At 41.0% G+C, this 27,350-nt stretch overlaps 1 protein-coding gene across 3 annotated transcripts in view; it reads left to right on the plus strand.

Annotated features, from left to right (window-relative positions):
* The window catches only part of LOC119654885 (mucin-12), a 268,652-nt gene extending 250,154 nt beyond the window's left edge, over nt 1–18,498 (plus strand). For 2 of the 3 annotated variants that reach the window (XM_038060497.1, XM_038060498.1), the window contains 2 exons: nt 9,485–10,061; nt 16,798–18,498. In XM_038060497.1, the coding sequence (XP_037916425.1) occupies nt 9,485–10,061; nt 16,798–17,991 (1,771 nt within the window). In that variant the 3' untranslated portion in view covers nt 17,992–18,498. The remainder of the gene's footprint in view (nt 1–9,484; nt 10,062–16,797) is intronic. The other variant, XM_038060499.1, reaches the window with a different exon arrangement.
* The last annotated feature ends 8,852 nt before the right edge of the window (nt 18,499–27,350 follow it).

A 27,350-nucleotide genomic window follows, 5' to 3' on the forward strand; every position in this document is an offset into this window, starting at 1 on the left:
CCTATCACCAATGGCTCGACAGACAAAATCGGTCCTGGCCACGGATTTATTGCCATTGTCCTTAATTGTTCATTCAAATTTCATAGGATATTACATTGCTGGTTTACTGGTACTCATAATTGTTCCATTGAAATAACCCTCATTCTGGTTCCTGCGATTAAAAAACGAAATGAATTAGTGAAAGTTGTTGATGATCGCTAGTAGTTCAAAGGATGTAAAGTGAATTTTCTTCAATGAAAAAATAATTTCATCCCGAAATAAATACTAATCGGTACTGGGGTCAATCTTAATACTACCATTTGGGAGTCGATGAGCTTTTAGGTTAACCTGCCTTTCATTCTTTCATATACATATATTTAAGTTTATTCATACCGTTGAATGGCCACAGTGTTTGAACTTTATCTTCTTGATTCTAGGATCTTGAATCCTGGTTCCAGCCAAGGGTCAGACAAACATATACCTAGCATTAACTAGCAAATCTTAAGGTGGGAAAACGTAAATATTTTGCCTTTTCTTCGTCTCCAGCCCTTTTGAATGTATGAACCGAAGTGAATGCTCTAGTGTGAGACCTTCGCAATTTTTTCTCAGCCAACGCGGACTGCACTTTGTTCCATATTTTACGCCCATAGTTTTCTGAAATTCCTCTATTCAGTAGAAATGTAATGAGCTATTTAGATAAGAGCTTAGCCGCCTGGTCTATATACAACCTCTTAACCATTTTGCAATCTCCATCTCGATTATTAAAGAATATTGTTAACTTGTTTCATCTGCAACTTATTTGAGTTCTTTTTACGATTTTAGTCTTGACCGTAATTCTCTTCCTGGGGGACATACATATTCTGACAGCCAAAGCCTACATTTTCATAGAATCATCTTCTTTTATAGCATTGAACGGAGTGAGCTCGTCTAAATTGAATTCGCTATTTTCTCCGACAATAACCTTAGTCAGTGAAGTCGCGAGGCTCTCAAAAAACTATCGTCGCTTCAAGCGAACACTGTCTCGATCGGTATGTGGTGACTCTCCATTAGTACAAGGTGGCGTTCGATTTCTTTAATAGTCGGCTAGTACTGAAAGTCTTCTTCTTCTTCTCCTTCTTCAGTCTTCTCTGTCACATTCAGAAGTCGGTCGGTTCCCTTAGTCGGTTTTCCCACTTTGCTAGGCCAAATGCCTGATCTGGATGGGCGCGAGGCTCGCAATTACCATCCTGCATATCAAGCCACCGTTGTTTCGGACGGCCTTTCCGTCGCTTCCCATCGACTTCGATACTCACACCAATCCTGGGAAATTCATGTCGACACGATCAAAGGTGTCTCTCTGGAAATTTTTCGATAATCGGTACAACCCCCATACGGGGAAATAAGGGAAACGATACCGCGGTGGATTTTGGATTTGAGCCGTTCATCAGTGTGTGGATAAAGTGACTTTCATATGCTAGCGCTCTATGTAATGCTTATCGCCGAAGGTCGAACTATCTTTCTCTAAGAAGTGATCGCGACAGTAGTGAACCTTGGTGGGAAAGATTTTTAGTTCTTAGACGTTCCATCCGGTTTCCACTGGTTCCAAAGCTTTAATTATATGTACTAGAGAGGCTAGTACTGAGCACTGAGGTATTGCTGTAGCTAGTTAACGACATAGTTCGATATCGCTGCCCTCTGGATACTATATACTACTATGCGTTCCTTTTCATTGTGGTGTGGATTGTGGTTTTGTGTAAAATAAAACCTTACTAATATCGGTTTACTGTCTGTCTGTCACACACCTTTTTATCTCGGAAACGGTTACTCCTGTTGAAGGCAGCAACTGTGCAGGTTCACGAATACAGTGAGTTACATTGCGCTACATCGCGTGGAATTGGGGTCCCCATACATGCAAAATAGGAACCAAGATTTTGGTTCACTAAGTATAGTCATGGGGAGTATCAAATGAAAGGTATCGATCAGTAATTTTCAAAACTGGCCTCAGTTTTGACATTAAATTCACACGAGGGGAGAGCGAGGCTGGGAAAGGGTAATTCCTTTCACGGCGCCATCCTTCGAACCTACCCATTCAAAGAATCTGAAAATAATCAAGAAGCTGCCACTTGATGGTGCCTAGACTCAGAAATACCCTTCATATTCATATCTGTTAAACTAAGTTAATAATAGTAAATTGCTATAATTTGTAGCAATTGACGGCAGAAACCGTTAAGTCCATCCTAAAAACATAACATTGCAGGAATATAGGCTATGATATAGAGCACGATTCTACTAAGATTGGTGAATGTCACACTATTAATAACAAAGTTCTAATAGGTCAAACTTAACGCTTCAATGCAAATTCTAAGACTTTGAATGGAGCGATGGCGTATGTCAGGACGTCAGACAGCTTTTGGGAATATCGCATGTGTGGACCCCGGCATGATGATTCTTTTGTCGATGTGGATTCTTGAAGGCATTGTAAATTCCGAAAAAAATGGTCCTATCATATTACCTCTTCAATGATCTCTCCGAAATAACTAATAATTGGAATAAAAATCACGATACTAGCCTTGTATAGAATCTTGGCCTCTATAATTCGTAATCTGCTGCGAACGAGCTGATAACATTATATTGTCTTGTCTTAGAAGTACAACAGCGAAGACTTGGAGCTCGCTAGTAGCCTTGACGATCACTTTCCATCAACAACTTCCATTTAACAATACAGGGGAAACAATCGCGCAGAGCAGTCTCGACCTGATATTGTTGTTAAAATAGACTTATTTCCACATTTTGAGCCCAACAGTATAAGTCAATAGCTACTAAATTACCAGAATGCTTCCTTGAGTGGAGCACTCCAAATACCCTCTGTTTTGACATTATTGAAATATTTCTCTAAATCGATGAAGAGCAGACGGGCGAGATCTAATCCGCGTGTACTACTCCACAACAGTCCACAGAGATTAAGATCGAAAACCAGCTCGCTCCTTGCCAGTCAAATTTTCGAAGTATGCTTCTGAATTATTTTCGCTATTATTTTGACAAACGCAATTTTCGCGCTCAAGGCGGGTGCCTTTCCTACGAGACTTTAACTATCATTGCTGCTTCCCCCCTTGGACTTTTTTTTAATTTCAAGTGAAATTACACCAGATGGTCATGGTTCACATTAAACTGAAAACCTTGGTTTTGTTGGTGTTTATCTTCAGTCCGATCCTACTCGCCTATTTTTCCAAATTCAGAGCCATTTGGCCACCCGGTGATAAAACAAATAGATGTCACCATCATAGTCGAAGTATCTGAGGAAAGGTGTCTTCGTTCAGTTAACTCCTCCGAGGAAGGCAGCATGAAAAACATCGGCGATAGCGAGGAGAAATAGCATCAATAAAAGATGCAACTCTAACCGGCACCTCCTTGAAATGCTTTGAGATTTTTCAGCACTCGATATTTTGCTTTGGTAGGGGCTATTAGTTTCTCACGATACACTTTTAGTTTAGGCTGTCAGTCGCGCACTCTTCCAAAATTATCCCTAGGGTTTTGATGTAGTCAATGCAGAGGATCCGAAGCGGAAACCAGCCTGCTCTCTGCCGATCAAGCTTTCAATGTGTTTCTTGACGCGCTCCAGTTAGCTATTATGTTTGCGGCGATAGGAGGCATGCTGATACCTCTTCGAGTATCCCCCTGAACACGCTAACTGCTAGTTCGAATCTTAACGATCAGCCCCTTTTCACATTCTTTGGAAAAAGTCTCGGATTCTCGGGATTACCATGCGAGAGAAGCTAGCAGATCTGCAGAAACAATGATGAATAATTTTGCAGGGAGATCAATCATTCCATTAATCGATTCCGCAGTCAGCGAAATCGTGGAACTTCCCTTCGGAGCGTAGCCGACGACTTATGCAGCATCCGAGAAAAAAGAATTTTTGACAGTAGCACAATGCTCATTGATATTCTGATTCGAGTTTGTCAGTGTACCTGCGATCAGCAATATAGCTCTTCCACTCCCGAGCGACAACTGGATTATATAAGAGGGTCATCTCGTGTGTCGGATCCGAGGAATCGATTTTTTTTCTGGCATCAATTGTATCTAGATATAGTGTAGAATATATGGACAAAGTGATTTTTTGATATTCGGAGTCATTCGAAAATTACAGCGTTAAACAGATAAAATGTCACATTCCATGTTTATCGGTCCGAATGACATTCGAATGACTTCGCTAAAATCATAAAAATTGTAGCTAAGGCCTTACGTGTGTTTCTTCATGAAACCTAAGGTTTACGGACTAGCTGCTATACATAGTCAGTTAAGTTTTATGGTTAAAAATTGCATTCTACTTTTTAAATGCGTTTTTCTCGAAACTGAATGTTGAAAATCTGCTGCCATCATAGTCCAAAATTTATCCATCGAAATTCTTTGAAATTTTCACGAGTTATTCATAACATATTTCTACGGCCCGCAAACTAGGATAATTGCGATTCATTCAATAGTTTTTTTTTTATTCATTAAAGAAGCTTTGAAAAAGCGCGAAAATTTACAAGAAAAAGTTTAACAAGGCACCAAAAATTTATTTTTTAATAATCCAAGCTGCCGTTCACATTTTTCCTTTAAGACAATCACAGTGCCATCTAGCGTGGCAGCAGAAAATAACTTTTTTTGGAGATGGGTGTATAAGTTGCTCTGTATTTCAATAAAAAATGACTACGCATGCTCAGGATATTAATAAATATATGGTGAAAAATTCGTATTTGCACCTTAATCCAATTCTTCACAAAAAAATTTCTAAAAAAACGAAAAAAGCGGCCTTTACACGGTATGACTCCCATAAGCTCTCCAAATTTGGGAGAAGCGGCGGACACAACATGCAAGCGGAGGAAAACGACTAGCTTTCGGGCCTGATGTCGGCATCTCTCTTGTTACGCACATCCAGGACAAAACTACTAAATTTGCTGCTTGGGAATACCAGTGGTCAATTTGATTGATCGTATGGTGTCGGTATATTAAAACCCAACTGACCTTATGGTATGGTCTGTGCTTGAATAATGTGCCACCAATGACGAGTCGATGGAAGCCGCCGAAATCAGCGAACCTCGAACAAACATCGTTACGGTCGTTACAAAGCCGTGTTTCCCCATCACATGTCCGAGCAAGGTGTTCTGACTGCCCACCTTGGCATTCAAATCACCCATCACGGTCACAAGTTTACCTTGAGCAAACCCCTCGCTAACTACGCATAACTGCTCATAGAACGAATCGCTCTCCACTAAATCATAGCGTTATAGATTCGTGATGCTCCTTAACTTGGATCACAATCCTGAAGTCATAAGTGTGTCTGAAACCGGATCTTTGTACAGGACATTAGTGAGAACAAGGGGTAGAAAATTACTTTCCATTGTCCCAATATCTTATTTCGCCTAGGCCCAAAATGTCCAGCTTATATCGATTAAATGCTCGCTCGAGTTGGAGAAAGTGATTGCTAGCCCACCGATTTTAATTGCCTTTTACAGCAAATAGAGAAGCTTCCAGTATACTATATTCTTAAGCCTGAATTTACCTAACGCCGTAATGTAATATGTAATATTCTTCGGCCCTCGTCTGATCTGTCAAACGATAACTGCGGTTGGTACTGTAAACGAAGGGTCGCAGCTCTATAATCCTGTGGGTGTACCCATGAAGGAAAATCTATTTTGAAGCTTTACAGTAGAAGAAATTTACGATGACAAGTGCCGCAAGACCATTCGGACTATGGAGATTCTTTCACCTCCGCTTTTAGACGGACTTGAGACCATGATATTGGAGTTTTCCAGTATTCGGTAGTAGTGAGAACACTTTAATTCATCGCTTTGCTACTAATGAATGGATATCACAAGTAAATGTAACAGACGGAAAACAGTATAGATTTATTTTTCTCATTCTTATAAAGGGAGAAAATTGTCCTCTTCGGAAAAATCTGAAGTTAGAATCAAAAATGATACCTACAGCGGATCGGTTGTTCTTCGTACTTATGAAAAACGTATACTTTCAGAGTTCTCAAAAGTTAAGAACAGGTATTTAATGACCAGATTACACTAACTTCATTAAGGCTTACCCTCCGAATGTAATGAACTAATGGCCCTTGAATTTCATTACTATCAATGGCGCAATAAGTAGTGTCTGTTCTGGGTCTGTCCTAATAAAGAATTCCAAACAACAACAATCCACCGTTGATGGACACCAATTCGATACCTCTAGCAGCTGCCTGACGCTCTGGCCTACACTACCACTCTCTATAAATTTTTCAGGCTGGATAATTTTCATTCATACCGAATCAATGACCTCTTCACTGCAGCATATTAAGTAGGAATGTGTTTACAATAAGATGCCAAACTCAGATTTCTGCACGGCTACGAAATCATCTATCCTCCTATTGGAGAGGCTTGAAATCTTCGAATAACTTCTCAGGAAATCAACTGGCATTTTTTCGTTGTGATAAATCCAAGTCTGTGAGGAATACGTGCTTCTAAGAGTAATTGAATGACAATCCACACAAGGTAACCCCTAATTTATTTACAGCCTCAGTAATGTCACGAAATCAAAGGCACTTCTCACATAAACAGTTACCATCGCACAGATTTTCACTACTTATACTGGGGTATCTATAATCCTTATCTTTGAAAATTCATTCATTCATTCACCCAAAGATCACTCTACATTCTCGCAATCAGTGAGCCCTCTGATGATTGATTTGTAAATGACGCTTAAATAAGTAAAATATAGACTCATAGAATCACCCAAAGGCCAAAGGAATTACCGCTAATTTTCGCTGTTTCAACTGGGCTGAAATTTTTTTTTTTAAATTCTATGTAAATTTTAAGGTCACCGAATTATGATGTTTTGGGCAGCTGCAGAAAGAGTTTCGTTCAAGTTGCTTTATAAGCCGTAAAGGAATTTTCAGATTAAGGCTCACATCTATATCCTGCACGAATTTAATGAGACGATTACCTTATAAGCGCCACCACACGTTCGAATTTGGCTCGCCTGGATTGCCGCATAAAGTGCCTGGCTTCACTCTTGGAAATAGCTGTCTCCAGTGCCTTTCTATATTAATCATGCAATCCCTTAGGTTGGGACCCATTTCTGTGGCGCTGGCTTCATCTACTAACTTTAATGTAGACTTTGCTGCACTTTTCGATTTTCCAACCAGAAATTGCGTATATGGTACATTATTTGATTACCAAATGGGAATAAAAGCATCTCATGCCTTGTGCGTCTTCCCAACGATGTGTGATTTTTCAGCACTTGCAGACATATGGGTCGAGTTTAAGTGACTTTCGTCAAAAGCCTCTCGAAAATCAAATCATCATTCATCTGGTCCTCGACTGGACGCAACATGACAGGCGTATTTATCAATGTCGCCTAATTTACCGTGCTTGTATCCACCCTTAGGGGCTTTGATAACCCTACTTCCTTCGGTCCATATTACCGTGTTGCTGGTTGTATTCGATATTCAAACTTTACTATTCAGACCTCTATACTGCTTGAAAATGACAGGCAATTTCAATTTTATTTTGGAGTATATTCTGGGAAATCAGATCCTAGTTTACCTGGCACTCATTTACGCCTTACTATAATCGACTTCTTGCAATTTGGGCATTTCTTACTACTTGAGTTGTAGAGGCTCACGTTCCCGTTTTTTGCATGTTGTCTACTGCTCTAGCTCTACATGAAGCTACCCAGTCCAATTTACAAAACAAAAAAGTGTTGAAACAACACCATAATATGCACCAGTGGAAGGTGCATCTTGCATATTGAGTAGTTCGGAAAGAAGAAATTGTCCTTAACACTTCCCACAGATCAGTCTTACACAACACTTGGCATTCGAAAAGAAATCGTGGGTATGTCCTATTTTCAATAAGTTATCCTGCGTGAATCATATACATTTGAAAATCAGAATCAGAAAAAAATCACAAGGGGACAGATCGGGAGAGCGTGCCGGCCATTCCAAATCGCCTCTAATTGAGATAAGGCGCTCTGGAAAGTGTTCCTTCAAAACAGCCATCGATGCTCTTGAAGTGTGTGCTGTTGCACCGTCTTGTTGGAACCAAGTGTCTGTAGCATGTTTACATACCGGTCCGAATTCACTGTCACTGTAACCTCATTTTCCTCAAAAAACCAGGGACCAATAATTCCAGCTGAGGAAATACCACACCACACTGTGACTTTGGGTGAATGCAAAGGCTTTTCATGCAATTCTCGAGGGTTGCTGTCAGCCCAGTAGCGCATGCTTTGTTTGTTAACCGACCCACACAAATGAAAATGGGCTTCATCGCTAAAAAAAACAATAGCGCCCTCGGGAACGACAGAAGAAGCTCACACGCGTTCATCCGAGAATTGAAGTCACGTTCTGAAAGTTTCTGCACTATCGCCATCTTATAGGGATGAAAATGAAGATCATCACGAAGAATTCTTCTCACAGAACGATCGGATAGTCCAAGGCCAGATGCGTGTTTGCGCGCAGAACGCCGTGGCGATCGCAACATTGACGCTCTCACTGCTTCAATGTTCTCAGGTGATCTAATGGGCCGAGGGACTCCAGTTCTTCCTTTTGTCGCACTTGCCGTTTGTCTGAATGTAGTTACCCATGTAACAATTGATTTGCGGTCTGGGACGGGAGCCAACGGGGCTAAATTAAAGCGATTCCGAAATGCACGCTGTGTTGCAATAACCGAACATCCGCTTGAAAAGTAAACCTCAACGGCAAAGGCACGCTCCTCACTATTCCAACGCATGATAGCGACTGAACCGTGTCGGGACAAAACTTTATCCCCTCTTGAACGAGACCACTAGCGCTCCGCTATGACATCAACTAACTGAGTGGCGCGCATTTTAAAAAAGGAAATTATGCAATTTATAGATCCAACCATAGAAAAGTTGTAGAAAAGGTACGCCTAAATCACGAGCCTAAGGAATGAAAAGACCCTATCAAATTTTGAACATAAATATCGAAACTACTATGAAAATTTAGTTTCCTTACAAGGACCTGCCACACATACCTGGGTCACGTATCTATGTACTAATCCACTGTATGAATTCGGGTTATTTTTTGTGGCCCGACGCATATTCAATCTTTTATGTAATTATCTTCAATAAAATCTATTTTAAATTCTCTTATTATTACTGTCCATTCCAATATCTAGTCCGCTCTAGGTCTATTTTTATTGTATCTTTGCAAATTCCGAAACCAAATACCGAATAGTTCTGTGGGTTATCATCCAAGCTAAAACTAAAGAACTAAAAAAGCATCATATCTTTACATTTTGGTATCCAAAGAATTCATATCCATACTTGTTAAACCCCTGGGTACCAATACAAGTCATGAATAGTTTGCTTCGACAAAATGCATTTACTGCGTTTGCCTTCATTCAAACCATCTCAAACTTCTAGACTCATTCCTCATTCCCTTGAACCTGACTAAATTCAAAATTTCTGGACCAGAATCACCCTTGTTGATGGTATCACGCCATATAAACTTTTAATTCCCGAATAATTTTTCTAGTCGCCGATACAGCAGCAAATCTACAACGCCTAGTGTAGAAGTTGCAACTGTGTCGGTTCGTAGTCAATCTCCAAAGCCCTCTTATTCCAGTCGTCGCAACAAGGGTACCCGTAAGAGCACTCATACAACGACACCGGCACCTGCAGCACCTCAACCAACGGAAGCACGTCGCGCATTCAAACCAAAACTTCAGGCTCCCAATATTGAACAGGACGACTCTTACAAGTTCAAATTGAACCGATCACCAGGACGCTGGCAGTACAAGACTTCACCAAAACCACGAGTAACCATTCGCAAGGCCAATGGTGGTGATGAAGCGCCAGTTACTCCACCTCCTGCTAATGCAGAAGTCATTACGAATGACATTCCAACGGCAAATGCAAGGAGCGATAGTGGTGATTTGGAGCCTTCTGGATCGGCTCATGGAAATGTTTTGAATGACGCAGAGACTGGAGATAATAGCATTGATAATAAGAAACCGTTGGTGGAAACCATTAATGTGGAGATTTCGACACCGGCTGACTTCAAGGATGTGTACTATGAAATTGCAACAATCAAGACACCTTATACATTCCAGGTAAGTGGTATTGAAATGATTTATTTTCTTTTTTAAATATGGAAAATGGAATTTATAGTGAATGGTTAGGGAAAGGATTGAATTGAAATATAATTTACTCACATTACAATTAGAAAGTCGATATTAGTCAAATACGTTTAATATTATCCAGATTTGGTTATTACGAGTGCATATTTTGCCTTTGAATTAATTTTAAAAATTTTTAAGAGGAAATTAAGATTATTTGGTAAATAATATTATTGAATGGGGCACCGAAATATTGTTCAATGACTTTCGTCCTTTCAACATCATGTAATGCAAGGTGAACTTCTGGTAAACCAACATATCTTTTGTAAAGCACTTGTTATTAGGTGGTTGCAAATGAAATTGCCGTTTTGGTTCTAAGATTTGAAACGACTGTAAAGCTTACAAAAATTTATTTATTTAATCAAAATAGGTGCCAGTCGATTCAAAACACTTCTCCCAGCGAGATTCAAGAGCATGCATGCTAGTTTCGTAGAAGTCCAACTGTCGAGTGTTGATAAATTCGTCGAAGGCAATTTTTACAGCCTCCTCGTTCCTAAATTGTTTTTCCGTCAAAAAGTGATCAAAATGCTTAAAAAAGTGATAGTCGGTTGCCGAAAGGTCCGGTGAATATGGTGGATGGGGCAGAGTCTCATACTGCAATTCGTTCAATTTTTAAACCGTTGTTCTGGATACATAAGGCGTGAAGGAGTATCACACCATCTCTGTTGACCAGTTTCAGCCGTTGAATATTCAATTTTTGGTGCATTTCCTCGAGTTGGGCACAGTATTTCTGTGTATTTATCGTTTCTCGAGGTGCCAAAAAAGAATAGTGGATAACTCCAGCTGTAGACCATCAAACAGTCACCATTACCTTCTTCAGATGGAGGCTCGGTTTCGGCATATGCTTCGGTGGCTCATCAGTAACTAGCTATTGCTGATCGGCGACGATTGTCGTATAATATTCACTTTTCATCACATGTGACCATTCTGTGCAAAAAGGGATCTCTTCTGCTGCAAATTTCCATTCGAAGCACCATGTTTGGCTCCGTAAGGACATGCGGAACCCATTTGTCGAGCTTTTTCACCTTTCCAAGTTGTTGCAAGTGCCGGGAAACTGTCGAATAGTGTACGCCCAGCTTCTCTGCAATGTCTGTCACAGACTGCCGTGTGTCGGATTCGACTGGCAAACACAGCTCGTCGTTGTCAATCGTTGGTTCTGGATGTCCACGTGGCTCACTTTGACGGTTTACGTCGCCTGACCGGAATTTTTCGAACCACCGCCGTGTGGTTCGTTCTCTTGCCACATCAGCTCCAAATGCGCTGTTAATGTTCTTGGTGGCCTCCACTGCTTTATGACAGAAAAAGTATACGTTCTTGGCTCTTTTACATCCTTTTTTCCTTTCTATTCACTGTTATCACAACGATGGTCAAAACTGAAATGACTCCTTGATTAAATGTAGGAATATTTATACTTCATTATCTGACACCAACAGCGCCAAATGGTGGTGGTTTGATACAGCAAAATCGCAACTAACTTCACTTGATTGCCAAATCGGCCATTTCATGCGCAACAACCTATTAGAAATGCTTAATTATCAACAGAAAAACATGGTAATTTGGAAGAAAATCTGCGAATATGGCCGATATGGGAGCGCATTGTGTCTTTAGGAAAGCACTTTATTGTGTCTAGTTACACTATCCGATCATTTTCACCCATTTTTCCGCAAGCTTATTGACATTGAGAAATCGCATCGCTTTCACTTCATTCCTGTATAAGGTCAATAAGCGTTTCACTAGTATTCCAAAAACTTCAATGTACATGGTGTTAAGGCATTTCATTTAATGCAACGAACGTATAGCCCTCAAACGGATGGGTGTGTGTGTATGAGGTGCGGAAGAGGCAAGGCTTCTGAGCACCCAAAAGCTAGTGGCGCATTTAACTCGATTTCCCCGCCTAGCGGAATATCCTGGATTCGTTTATGCATAGCAGAATTTCCATTAGTGGATCTGATACTACCCACTACAGTTTTCGCACATCAGCACCAACAATTTCAAACGAAAGTTAATATCCTAAATGTAGGATGGCCGTATTTTATGTGAGATATAGGAGACTACTTACTTTCCAAATTGAAGCCTCCCTAAATCTCAAATCACGGCCATCACAATAGCACATGCTTCACCTCGCTGTTCGGTTCAAAGAGTCGAATCCCAACAGTCAAGCCCAAGAAAGGGTATTAAGCCGGTGCTTGGTATTCTTTATTTACATATTACCTCATTACAGGATAATGGATTGTGTTGAAAATAAGATTGCACACTCGTCTGATATAGTAGCAATAAGAAAATCTGTATTGTACCTAACAAACACTATCCTACGTACTAGCTCTGTACCATCAGATTTGGTAGCCAACTAGAGAACTTGTAATAATGTAGTATAATTAGAGATGGTCAAAATGACTATCTGAACTAACTATTGCCAACCAGGAGAGTGGGGCCTTCAGTTCCGTAAGCACCTAAATGGAGCTCTAACGACGCACTTTTTGACACGGGCTTGTATGCATCTTTTCTAGTCATTCCAGGAATGTGAGTCACTTTGGTCCAATCTGAATACTCATAATTTGCTTTACTAAATATCGCGATTGGCAATGGTAAGGCCATGCCTTTTATGATAACATTTTTTGAATGCCTGGAATCCTACAATGTCCTCGGAGTTTTCGGTTTATTATCCAGATGATCACATTGCCCGTTAAAAAGAATTTTCAATGGCAGTCGGACAGTCGGTCTATAATGTAGTATTTCTAGATCAAGAGAAGACATTTTACCCTGTGCCACACGAACTCATCTGGTATGCTCTACGACAACATCTACTGCCAGAAGAACTCGTGCGCTGAGTTAAATTGCTCAACCACATTCCGAAAAGTACAGTTCAAAGTGTGGTAACCGTATCAAAAGTGCTTTGTATCATCTAGGAATTGTCCTCTAACCATCCCTCTTTGTACTTGTTATGGACAATATTGTGCTGCGTTATATAGATGATGTTTTTCCATCGTCTAATAGAGAAGATGATCTCGAGCAACTTGTTCAAAAATAGAATGATCGACCCATGCAACATCATCTCAGATTGAATCTGAATAAAACAGAATTTATGTCAACCCATTCTCATGAAACAGACACTATTATTGTGTTATGAAAATGCTTCAGGTATTGGCACAACGTGGATGAAGTCACCTTCCACAACTAGTGTTCTTTGGATCGACTTATCAACGAACGTCACAAATCAAAAATTTACCAAAATGTCGCCCGTCCTATCGCTGTCTATGGTTCTAAGTGTTCGCAAACTATAAAAGGCAATGAACAGCATCTTGCGGTAATGAGAATGAAGATATTGCGTTGGACTAGCGACGTGATCACATCCGAAATGAGGATATCCGTGATCAATAGGGGGTTGCGCCGATCGCGGTAAAATTAAGAGAGAGGCGCCGTCGATGGTTTGGGCCAAACATCATATACACGACACGACACCATAAAAATGTGTGCAGAATTTGCACGCCCAAGTGATTACAGAATGTCGAACATGCGTAATGCTTTTCTTCCACTATTCAAATTGAACAAATGAATCGGGAGACGAATTCTTGACCTAATCTTACCAGCCATTTTTAGAGCTCACTTCCATCCAGCTCCTGTGTCTTGTCGCTCCCAATAGTTCCACAGTTATCTTGTGATTACTCTTTCTCCTCCGGGTGGACTCGAACCTTAGAAAACACGGACAACAAGAGTTGTTATTATTTTTAAAAAGAACTCTCGACGAATCTCTCGAATGTTAACGTTATTTCACATTACTATTTGATGAGTGATGTCAAGAGTGTGGAACGGATCAACCAAAAACAATGCGAAAAGCCCATATTTGTTAACCGGCGAAGTGGATCCATAAATTCAGCAAGAAATTCCGTACGTCATTCTCTTCGGAATTTTGTTGTGAAGATGTGATTTTTTAGATTTGAAAATTGCGCTTTTCTGAAATCGTCTTACGAGAAAAATGCTTTTAAAAACGCCGTAGTCATCGAAAAACTTCTTGGAGCGTTATAGTAGGAACTCGAAATGCCATCGCAAAATATTCGCCAAAGTTCAGAGTATTTTTTTGCCTATTCAAAAAAAATTGATTCTTGGAGATTGCTACAGTGGTGTTACCCCTTAAAACACGGATTGGCTTTATACCAAAAAGCGGAGCCCCGCTGCGCCAACAACAACGGTACCAGTCTATACTGAATGCATGGTTCGACATTCAAACTGGTGGATGTAAGGCTTACCCAAATATTTACCTCAGTTGAAACGCAACTCTTCAGGTGCGGCCCGAAGGTCTCTTGCCCGCTTTGACATAACTGCAGCTGCCATGAAACTCGTATTAGGGGGCCAAACGTTAATAACAAGACTGGAAATACATGCCCCAAAAATTCTCCTGAGCCATGTAAATTTGGAGGGCTATCCCGGTTTCAATGATACCAGATAACCTATGCTGAAGTTTCATACTCAAACCAGTTCAGATGAGTGCAGACCCGCGTCTGATCACCCTAATTAAACCCTGGAGCACTGGCGACTAGCAAGTCGATGTGAGTAAAGCGTTTCCCGGAGCTATTACGTGGAGGTTCTCCTCAGCCACTCAGTGTTGATTCGGTCGGCAATGTAGCTGCCCCGTCTAAACCTTCACCACTTTAGAGCACCTGTGATACAGACCGCTACAGACAAAAGATTTTCAATGTAAACTTTTAGGGATTGAATGATGATTGTATTATATGAGGGCGGACTTAAAGCAATAAAGGGTGTAGCTTTCTATTATGGTCATTCATCCGATAACAATCCTTATCGTTCCCCACAGAAATGACGAATTCTTGAATAGTCCCACTGCTTTTGTGCCGTCTGATAAAGGGGTTAGGTTCACCAATTTCCTCGGTGATAGGCTTGGCCGGGTGCAGGCGAGAACTTTTTAAATAACCGTCTAGCGTATCAAGCCATCGCTCTTTTGGTCGACCGTTGGGTCGTTTCCCATCAACTTTCATGTTCTCGTCGACGCAAATTACATGACCATAACATTGAAAACTCCTCTCTAGCAATTTTTCCATGATGAGCTTAACCCCATATCGATCGTGGAAATTCACATTTCGGTTGTAACCGCGAGGCATCTCTTAGCACTATAAAGGGTGACAACACGGAGAAAGCCGCGGATAATTTTGGGATACATTCGATATTCGACACTTAAGCGAAGTTAACCTGATGCCTGAGTAGATTCCATGGCCACAGATTACCATTAGATAAAAGCACCTATTTGAAATGCTTAAATTGTTAGTTTTCGGCGAGTAGTTGTTACTGACTGTGGTAGTGCCTTAGCCTGTGAAATTGCGATCGGCCTCCAAAAGCCCCGTTTTATTTGGATTTAGTTGTAATCCGTAATGCATGAAAAGGTCATTTCACATTTGTGGACAAATTCCTCCTTTGTCATGACAAGTTATGGGAGAGCAGGGTGAGGAACGGTGGAAGTTGGATGTTCCGCATGACAGTATCCGTGGCAATAAGGAAAAGGAGTAATTTGAGGTTGCTTCCTCGATTAACACACACAGATGCACAAGTGGTTTTGATCCGTTTGCCACCTTTCGAACTTTGTTTCTAGATGAGTTTGTACGGCACAAGGTCCACTAACACAGTGAATTAAGGATGAACTTATTCCTTTCTAACAATTTACGCAGAGTGCAGGCACACACTAGTTTTATTAAGTACTTTCGTTAATTCTCGACAGGATTGAAATTCGTCCTACCGTGTCTACTAAGGTGGATACCCTAGTACTTTTCTAAGCCATGATATTATTAACAGGCTCGATATCTACGTTTCTAACGCACCTCCCGTATTTTTGGAAATTTCTGAGGACGCTGCTCACGACATTGAGTTGGTGAAGTATCAAGATTTGATTCATCAAACGCAGGAGGAGTATTCTTCACTTTCCGGTTCAAACATTGCCTGCGTCACAGTTTGCTCTTACAATTACGCCCCGTGGTCATTTTGCGGAATTCGTGAACACAAAATGATCATGATGCTAGTAGCAGTGAGCAGGCGAAACTGTTAGAAACGTACAACAATGGCAAGAATGCACGGCAGAGTCGCGTAACGTCAATTACGGCTCTGGTGAAGTAAACCCATTGAGGCGCTACAAAACTATATAAAGCTATACTCAGTCCTTCCAGCAAATTTCCCTTAATTAGTGGTTTCACCTAACTAGCGGTTTGACAAAAGATTTATACCCATCGTGAAACCTTAAACAAAATTAAAAAATTTTTTCAATGGTTATCGCATAATGTCCAGTTTTCAATAAATTACTTGCTTATTCAAAACAACATCATCATCGTGACAACTCGCATCAGTTGTTCAACCTATTGTATCACGATATTATATTTAATGAAACTTCAGTGCAAAGGTAAGTCATGTTGAAGTTTTCCCTTCCCCAGCTTAGTTTTTTAGAAATCAGTTTGCATTAAATTCTAATTTTAAAACTACAAGTTAAAGTCGCCACAAAACTATAAGACTGAGTGATGGCAGTATATCTACAGTTCGAATAAAATAAATCAAGCTTCATTAATAAATGATTCACAACGCCATTTGCTTAGTATACCCTAGATTAATTTGAATAATATGCCATTGTTTTATTTACACTCTAGTGAAATACCATAATCTACCCTTACCTTCATAGGTTGGAACCATCAAGAATACACGTTTCATAACGGTCACATCTACTTTCGAGAAAAGTCTAGAACCCGAACCGACTTTCGTTCCAACAAATCCGAACGAACCACTCACCGAAAATATCCTGGCACCCACTACCCATATCGACAAGGAACACAATCTTTTGGACTCTAGCATTGCAACGCTGCCACCACTATACTTAACCAGTGATGCAGAAACTCCACCACTGGAGACACTTACTGAAACTTTCAGCACTACCCAGGATATGTTGAAAACTCACATCCTTCCAGTTATACGCGACGGAGGCAACGCTACCAGCTACACCCTCATTCAGACCTACCACATAACTAGATTGGTTACAGCTACGAAAACTTTGCCACCCATGGATGCATATCAATTTGTTCCTTCCAAGCGTCTCAAGGAATTCAATAGCAGACTGGATGAAGCTGGATCAGAACTTCATCTCGAATTGGAGTTTGGTGATAATAACGATGAAGATGATGGTGACGACGAAGATCATCCAGTGCGACAATTGTCTCCTGAGTTAGATTTGGCCAACATTGGCTCGGACTTTGACTTGTTCGATGTAGATCGCGCTAAGTTGGCTGCTCAACAGAAAACTAGAAGGAAATTAAATAAAGCGCCTGTAGAGCAAGCAAATAAAAATCTTTCGCCTGACCAATTGCAACAACTTGCATTACTACGACTACTGAATCCTGCTGCAGCAGCACAAGTTCCCCAGGTTTTGACCACATCAAAACCAGTTGTCAAACTTGAAACCGTCTACGAATCCCATGTGATTCCCGTTTTCAATGGCCAATCTACCACCTACAGCACCATTTCTAGACCAGTCGGCACAGTCAGCAGGACGGAATTTGAAATTGAAACTTCAACCCTACCAGCTGTACCTTTACCACAACTTCCAGTTAACCCGCTGTTCCCACCACAACAACCATTTGGCCAGCCACAATTCCAAGTGACTACAGCTCCTATTGTCACCCAGACAGTCATCACACAAACCCAGAGCAAAATTCTGAAGTTGACCTTTGGCGCCAAGACAGCCTACACGACCTTGTTCTCGACGAATGTTGTGCCCACTATGCTGACCACCTACGTTACAACATCGGTTGCAGTGCAGCCTACTGCCGCTTTCCCTGGCTTCTTCCCTGCTCCATTTGCACCATATCCATATGTAGGATAATTGGCAACCCCATCCTTCCACCCCAATCCTATAGCTTTATTGTTAAAAACAGATGACAAACTGTAAGTGAACATCAATTGGTGCGTATTATTCGAATTTAAGCTGATACTAGGCGATAAGTACTTGTAAGCGAACTCATTATTTAAGGACACACACCATATTACTTCATCGTGACACGTTTTTATAAAAGTCCAATAAAAACTCAAAAAAAAAATATTAGTAAAGTTGCCCCGACCCTTTGCAAGAGAAACTTTATCAAGTATTGCTTCAAATGCGGAACTCATCTCGAATTTATCTCAATTGTGCAAGTTCATTTTGTTCATTCATGCATTCAGATAGCATCCATGGTTACACATGTCGTAATCGATTTAAATTCGTGTTAGGTAGCAAAAATTAAGCGAAGTGCAAATAATGTAAATAAATGAAACGTATTTGTATTATAAAACAAGATTGTGTAATATTTTGTATAAAAAGCAATTTTATCACAACGAAATAAATGTTTTAAACTGAAAATCTTGCTTTTTGCTTACCCTCCAGGAGTAGAAGGAAACGGGATAACGGTAAGTATAATAGTAACTTGAGGGTGACGTACCAAAAATAAGAGAAAGTGAAGTGTGAAGCTATCAACAGTGGTGGTGCATTTGCCAGTATCTGTAGGTTAAGTGAAGATTTAGATAGCCCAGTTTTCGTTTCATTCCATCAAGAATAGGTAAGTTATTATCTTTTGATTAATTTTCGGCCAGATTTCCGGCAAGAAATTACATGTAAGCTAGGTGTAAGTAACATTAAGGAAAGACCGAAAAGCATAGGAAGACAATACACACCTCTGACACTTATACTATATTTCGTAATGAAATGTTGGACTAAAGTCAGCATCCTGGAATACATTTTGCGAATTTCACAAATTTCAAGCAGCAGTTCATTCAGAACTCATTCACGAAATGAGTTTACACATATGAGTACATATGCATGAAGATCTCCTACCTTTTCTTTATGCCGGTTCACAGTTGTCGTTACTATTATGCAAAAAAAGACATAAAAATTTGTCAGATACACCCCCTGATGTCCTTTTTAAGGTTAAGGCCTTTTTTAAGGTTTTGTGAGAAACAAACTTTATCAGAATCGATTCAATGTTTGTCCGTCTGTCTATCTATCGATCGCACCCAATTTATTCGAAAACGGCTGATGCTATGGAGAAAGAACTTGTGGTCTGAGAATAGAGAGTAACAGGTCTCGTTCTCAGTATCTATCCAACCGAAAAATCTGAAAAAAAAATTTACAGTGGTGCACCTATACAAAATCTAGGCCTCAAAATACATTCCCCCATACCTGTTCAAATAAAGTGGATAAAGGCATATTACGGTATTTTAAAAACTTACCCGAGAAAGATAAAATTTGCCACCATTGTAAGTACTAGTATAATACATAATTTCGAAAGTTCGAAGGAAATTCAACTATTATTAACAGAATTATAGAAGGCTAAAATTTTGAATTTTTCGTGAATTTATCGCAATCTTAAGCCCGCCATTCACGTACAGTTCGTCCTGCCGGAAGAGTCCGCAATACACCCACTATTTGAACTGAATGTTTCATCCACGTAACGACAAGCCGCAGCATCATTTATTCGGCCTTGGACGTGGAAGGACTTGAAAAGAGAATTTGAGATATTTTTGTGTATAAGCGTTTATCAAAAATGTCCACTAGCGATAAAGATACCCATTAAATTCTCGCTCTACCTAAATAAACGTGAAATGGGTTAGTCGAATCATTTTTCATTTGATCAACGGCCGCCAGAACTCAAAACTGACAGACAATTGCATCCCATCCACGTTACGGCCGCTGGTCAAATACGGACTATTCAGACGTTACTGACAGGCAAAACGGTACTGGCAGGCTTAAGACGTATATGACGTCATCATCATATAAAATGAACTCATATGAACGGGGGAGTTGGATATGCCAAGGGATATTTTGAATTTTTAGCTATGTACGAATGAAAAAGCGTGTATAAAAAATTTCTCATAAAAGGTGACACAAGACCTTTATATCCGAAGCTTCCGGATAGCTGGGTGGTTAGAGCACAAGTCTGTCGTACGGAAGGTCGCGGCTCAAATCTCATTGGTGGCAGTGGAATTTGTATCGCGATTTGACGTCGGATACCAGTCGAATCAGCTGTGAATGAGTACCTGAGTCAAATCAGGGTAATAATCTCGGGCGAGCGCAATGCTGACCACATTGCCTCTACTGGGTACTGTAATTCTGTAGTGTACCGTTACGGTCTTGAATGAATTGCTCTAATACACTTCAAGGTGATGATTTAATTTGATTCTTGCGCCGACGATTTTTATTATTATTATTATAGCTTACGGTATCCTGACATGCTTCAAGAGCGACCGCTTCGTTGTTTTCCTCACCTTTTCTGAGGTATATCAAACTCCGCCTCACAGAACTAGAACGATTAGAATAGCAAAGCTCCTAACTGTTAAACCGTTGTTAAGTTATAAAGTTATATTTCTGAGTCGTGTAGGAAGTAGGGACTAAAACACTTTCTTTATCAAACAGTCCCTAGTATGATACATACAGGATCTTTGATATTGGTCATCAGTCCACTAATCATTTCATCTGCAGGCTTGTCTGCGATACTTTGAATTCGCTCGGTGAAATTGACCATTAAGTCTGCCATATTATAAAGATGTTTCACTGCTGATTTGGAATTAATCGCGACCTTCCTAACTTGTACAGGATGGACTGTGAAAATCCATTCTGTCGTCAGAATCCATACATATTCACACATCTATTGACTCGTTACATTCTCAATATGTGCTTGATTTGTTCAGCCGAGTGAGCAGCAACTAGTGCTGCACCATCATCTATTTATTCGACAAGATAGGACCCCTGGGTTTAATCGAGTAGTAGTAGACCATCACATGAGACATTGCAGACACTCAAACCTCGGATAGATCCTTGCCACATCCAATATTACCTTCATTCTTTATTACCCGTGCTGCGTCTTTTAGAGTAAGGCGTGTTGCCTTAGGTACCACTTCAACATCCGCAAAAGTGAACCTGGGAGGATTTTCTAGCTCCTCAAGCATCTCGGCCCACCTTGCTCGGAAATGGTGGGACTAGCAAGTATTATGCAGCGATTGCCTTTGACGTGAAAATGCATTTAATTTGGACAGTTAGAATCTTATAAGGAGGTCTTTGGCGGCGATTAATGTTCCCAATTGCTTAGCTGCGCTTGTCAATAGCTATTTAACAGGTAGAAAGTTCTAGGACGACTCGGTCAATAGACCCAAAGAATGCATTGTCACCGCATTTATTCTACACGGCTCTGTACTGGAACCGCTATTGTGGAACATCATGTATAATGATGAACTTAAGGTCTCAGTTTGAAGCGAGGTTACAATAGCAGGCTATGCTAATAGCTTAGCGGTGATTGTTGCTGCAAAACATCTCGCGGATGTGGAATTGTATTCATCCGATGCAATCACTGATGTAAAGAAGTGGCTGAAAGATGCAGATCTTGTATTCGCAAAGGACAAAACAAAAGCGGTGCTTGTCACGGATGGCATGAGGATATCACTGCTCGTTTCAGAATGGGGAAATATATCATCACTTCAAGACCAGCAACCAAATGTCTAGGAGTGATGGCAGATACGAGGCTGCATTCCAATCAGTATTTACAACAAGTTTGAATTAACGCGTCCAATGTTAGCATGGTCCTGGTAAGGATAATGCAGACTATTGAGAACCGCGGTGCTTACGGAATAATCCCAGATGTCCCAAAGTATATTAAACGACGCCATGGAGAGGTTAGCTACGACCCAACCTTATTCCTAAGTGAATACGGAGGGTATCGCGTATATCTTTACTGTCTTGTCCGATATTTGATATGGTTCAGGAGGATGTGGACCGCATTGCTTTTAGCTGTCTGAGATTCGCCGCACATAGGGCGAAGGTGGAAATTGTCGCCCGGGCGCGGTTGTCATCCAAGAATATCGTGGACGCATGTTGACCTCTGAAATAGCTTAAACGCCCATGAGAAAACGAACGAAGGCTTTTCACAATATGCTAAGGAAACAGGAGTTCAGACAAAGGTAAGAAGGAAGGAATCCCCACAATGCAATACCGAAATGATAACAAGAAAAGTTGGTTTTAGTGAATAAAAGTCTCACATAACTGTATGGCAGGAGTCAACGGGAGGTTTTAAACCATCTCGCCTACCAACGACAAAAAAAAAGACAACGAACAGATTTCAATAAAATGTTTTTTATACATAAATACTTGCCATAAACCCTTATATGGGCCATAGTGCGTCAACCATACCTACCCGTCATCGCTACCAATTCCCAGCAATGTGCTTCAACTATATTTATCATATTCCCAGAAGTTAATTAGCTTTATTACCTCTTTTTACCCCGTGTTTTTTTACATAGAGGTGTAACTACGTCTCTGTAATGAAGAGGCGCCAGTTCGTTCGAAGAAGGCCATTAGAGCGGTTAGTGGTTAGCGAACTCCATTAGGATAACAAATCACCCGCCAGCCATAATGATATTGCCGTACATCTCAGATGAGAGACATGAACGGGTATATGTCGTTGAAAATATTATGAAAGATACCCAGCATCAAAAGTAATGGAGGAGGTGTTAATGCCTCTTTTAAACTAGCTGACGTGTAGCCACACCAAAAGCATAAAAACATCATTGGGTCGCTTTCTTGCCTCGGCCAAACAATTCTCTGAACCCCACCTGAAATACCCGCTTGCATTCTTCCTCTACTATTCAGCGTCAAGTGCCCTTGGAACCCCACTCGTCAGTGGAGCATTCCACTGTATGGCGTAGCCATTTAATGTGTGACCTATCAACTACCACTTCCATGTTCCGATACATACGAGTGGGAGGCCTGTGCACCGCCAAATTCTTCGTTTGAGATAATGTCAGCCCAGTGCACTCCGAGTATTGAAGCATACAGGTATTGACGAAAGCTTGTAGCTTTTGGGTAACAATGGAGTTCACTTTCAATGCAACGCAGAACGAGCACTAGCACTGAACAGTCTCAACTTGATCCTAGCGTTGAGATAACTGCATTTCCAGATTTTAGAACGAGCAACGAAAGCAGATATAGCGCAGTTAATGCATCGGGCAACATCCAGTTCGCTGCTATATACAAATTGTTGAACGCTTTCGGTGCTCTGCCATTAATGCAGATAGGGAGAGCACAATGACCCGTCAGATAGAGAACCTTAGTTTTGTTAGTGTTTACATTCAGTCCAACTCTAATTGCCTCTCTTTCCAAATCCAGAGCCATTTGCCTAAGGTCCATGACCCCGTGAGATCGGCGAGAGAACAGACAGATGTCATCAGTGTAGTCGAGGTGTTTAAAGAAGGATGTCATCGTCCACTGAATTCCTCCACGTCCTCCAGGCAAGTCAAAATGGAAAACATCGCTGATAACAAGAAGAAATAACATCGGTAACAGGACGCCATCCTGGCCAACTCTGATTTCAAAATTCCCCTTGCAATCCGCGATATTGGAGTTCGAGCGCGTCACGCTCGTCACTGCTCGCAGCGGTCAATAGCGCCTTCAACCTCTTCCCTTCATGGACCGCTTCGAAGACTCTGCAATCAGCAAGACCTTATGACGCCCTTTCTGGATGTGCCGACGACCTGCCTAGCACATGATGAAAAAGCATTTTTGATGGCAGTCCAATGCTCATCGATGTTCTTAGGTAGATTATTCAGTATATCTGCTGTTCGATCAGGAAGATAACTGTCCCGCTATCGAGCGGCAGCTGGATCAAACAAGCGGTCAACTTTGGGGCAAATTTTCCCAACCCTGCGAAAAGTGGCGACTGAATAAAATAGAGAAATCAAATACTAAACCTCAGGAAGAAGATTTATGTATTTATCTTCACGAGGTAAATAAATTTGAATTTTTCATTGCACAGAAAATGAAATTCGGAAAAATGGTTAGGAACCCCAATTCAATACATGGGGCCTGAATATTAAGAATTTATATATCAAATTTTTAAATGTCGATTCCACCGTTATGTAGGCATATTATTATTATCATAAAAATGTATAGGTATAAGACGCCCTGGCCAATCAGGTTAATATTAACCTGACTTGTGAATGAGAGGAAATATGCAGCCAGGTGCCTGTATTGGGTTGTATTTATTTCGATGCGCCTATCGACTGAATTCGAGCGACATTATAGCGCATTTTGTCCGCTGCTTTTCATATATCTTCTTTCCCTTTGGATGTCATCATCATCAACGGCGCAACAATCGGTATCCGATCTAGGCCTGCCTTAATAAGGAACTCCAATCATCTCGGTTTTGCGCCGAGGTTTACCAAATCGATATCCCTAAAAGCTATCTGGCATCCTGACCTACGCCATCGCTCCATCTCAGGCAGGGTCTGCTTCGTCTTCTTTTTCTACCATAAATATTGCCCTTATAGACTTTCCGGGCTGGACCATCCTCATACGGATTAAGTGACCCGCACACCGTAACCTATTGAGCCGGATTTTATCCATAACCGGACGGTGATGGTATCATAGATTTCGTCGTTATGTAGGCTACGGAATCGTCTATCCTCATGTAGGGGGCCAAAATTCTTCGGAGGATTCTTTTCTCGAACGCGGCCAAGAGTTCGCAATTCTTCTTGCTAAGAACCCAAGTCTCCGAGGAATACATGAGGACTGGTAAGATCATTGTCTTGTACAGTAAGAGCTTTGACCCTATGGTGAGACGTTTCGAGCGGAACAGTTTTTGTAAGCTGAAATAGGCTCTTTTGGGTTACAACACCCGTGCGCGGATTTCATCATCGTAGCTGTTATCGGTTGTGTTTTTCGACCCTACATGGGAGAAATTTTCAACGGTCTCAAAGCTGTATTCTCCTATCCTTATTCTTCCCGTTTGACCAGTGCGATTTGATGTTGTTGGTTGGTTCGTCTTCGGTGCTGACGACGCCACCATATATTTTGTGCTGCCTTCACTAATGTGCAGCCCAAGATCTCGCGCCGCCTGCTCGATCTGGATGAAGGCAGTTTATACGTTTCGGGTGGTCCTTCCCATGATGTCAATATCGTCAGCATAGGCCAGTAGTTGGGTGGACTTAAAGAGGATCGTACCTCTTGCATTTACCTCAGCACAACGGATCACTTTCTCCAGGGCCAGGTTAAAGATGACGCATGGTAGGGCATCCCCTTGTCGTTGATGTCGAATGGTCTTGAGGGTTTAGGAATTTACCTCTAATTCTGATTTCTCGTTACTTGATAATTATTTACCAAGAAGATACAGAAATACGATTATAAAAAATAAATGGAGTTTCATGAAAAATCTATTTAGTTATAAAACAAAATAATATCATCAGACCGTTCGCGAAGATAACTGGAGGCAGAAGAGACCGGTTCGTCTCCATGCGGTCCTTCTGCCGCAACCAACGGCATATTCTCACCGCTAGCTCTCCACTCCCGTGGCGAGTTCTAAAAACGTGGAGAGTTTCCTGCGCCATCGCAACATTCGAAATAAATTTCGAATGGTGCGAATCCTGCTGCGCCACATCGGTGATCCTGCTGCTTTTATTTGGCCTCGCACATTGGTCAGGGTCAGTTTAGTCAGTCTTATCAATTTCGTCGGGATACCGAATCTGATCTATTGCTGATTTGCCTGTAGTGAAGCCTCTTTGGTATAGGCCAATGATGTTCTGGGCGTATGAGGCTAATCCGGCCTAGCAAGATAGCGGAGAATATCTTATAGATGGTACTCAACAACGTGGTACCTCTATAATTGCTGCACTCTGTGATATCCCCCTTTTTATGTATGAGACAGATAATGCCTCGTTGCCAATCATCAGGCATTGATTCGCTGTCCCATACCTTGAGCACAAGTTGATGAACCACTTGGTGTAACTGATCGCCTCCATATTTAAGTAACCTATGGATGTCACTCTGTTGTAAAATTAACTGTTTTCCCTTTATTTCGCATAAATGAAATTAGAGACATCTTGATTTCTTATCTCCTTTTGTCCTTACTTTAATTTTTATGTTTTATTTTTTATTTAATTCTTTTCAGTTCATTAATATTAGGTTTTAAGTGCATTCTTGGTCGATCTTGAATTATTTAAAAGTTTTGAATGAAAAAGTTGTTAGGAGTTCCTGAGTTAAATCTTTTGTTTGAGGACACACGAACTCCGACAGAATTCTCAGTAATAAGATGTATCATCCATTATTATGGCCCAAGAATGCCAAGCAAGGTGGAAACCGCAATGGCGGTGTTTCTTGAAAATTTGAGCATGGGAAAAATCGCGTGAGAATGTGATCCGTCGTGGATCTTCCTCTTCGATCACGGTATCCTATTTTGTATTTCAAGTTCTGGTGCAGTGCGCCCTCTCAAACTCACGTGGAATTGTGTGAATGACGTGAAAGGCACTGATCTACCCCCTGTACAATTTCCAAGTCTGCTTAGTACAGAGTCATGCAAGCACGTGTCGATGGAATACTCCATGCAGTAATTGCGGGCACCGCTTCAAGAGCAATTTAGCCATTTCGTTTAGGCTTTGGGATATTTCTCAGTTGGCCAAGGCCTACTTGCAGAGGTTGACCATCTCCTTATCTGCTCAGTCATCGCAATCCCTTGTGGACTATGCTATTCAATTGCAGCCATTATCCCAGATGGCCCAGTAATCCTAAAGCTTCTTGACGCAGAACGGTGGAGGATGAGTGCTAACCTCTTGCAAAGTTCTGGAGAAAGCTAAAGCAACTAGCTAAGCATCGGCGTTGAGGGAGTGTAGACATGGCTACATTTGGTTGAATGATATAACGAAAGGTAACCGGTCCATTAGAGCGTTTAGAAAAATAGTCGTTTTATCGGAGACATTATGATTCGAAAGGAAGGCTTCACATACCAAACCCTAAACTCTAGAACTCTCCTAAAGCAATATTACTTACATAAATTAACTACAAACCCTATGCATGTTAAAAATTCCTTAACGCCATATGAAAACATTATCACATCATTCAAACTCCTGATGCATATAATTCAATCTGAACTACTCATTAAATTTATCTCACTTTCAACTGCATACCATTATTACCAACACCTTGAGTCGGATTGGTTTTTGCTGTCTCGCAAATACACAACATGTCGCCAGCAAGTTGGCGAATGGGTTCAGCAAATTATGGTCAATGCCTTCGGTTGAATTGCTTGTTTGGTGCGCAGCAACAAGTTCAATGATTATGCCCTCCTCCGCTGGTACAACTTAACTTGTCCCCGCGCAGCTATCAAATAAATTGAAATGAGTTTAACTGCAAACGATTCCTATCCGCGATTTCCGTCAAAGATACAAAATATT

The sequence above is a fragment of the Hermetia illucens genome, chromosome 4 (assembly GCF_905115235.1).
Source record: "Hermetia illucens chromosome 4, iHerIll2.2.curated.20191125, whole genome shotgun sequence".
NCBI classification, from domain to species: Eukaryota; Metazoa; Arthropoda; class Insecta; order Diptera; family Stratiomyidae; genus Hermetia; species Hermetia illucens.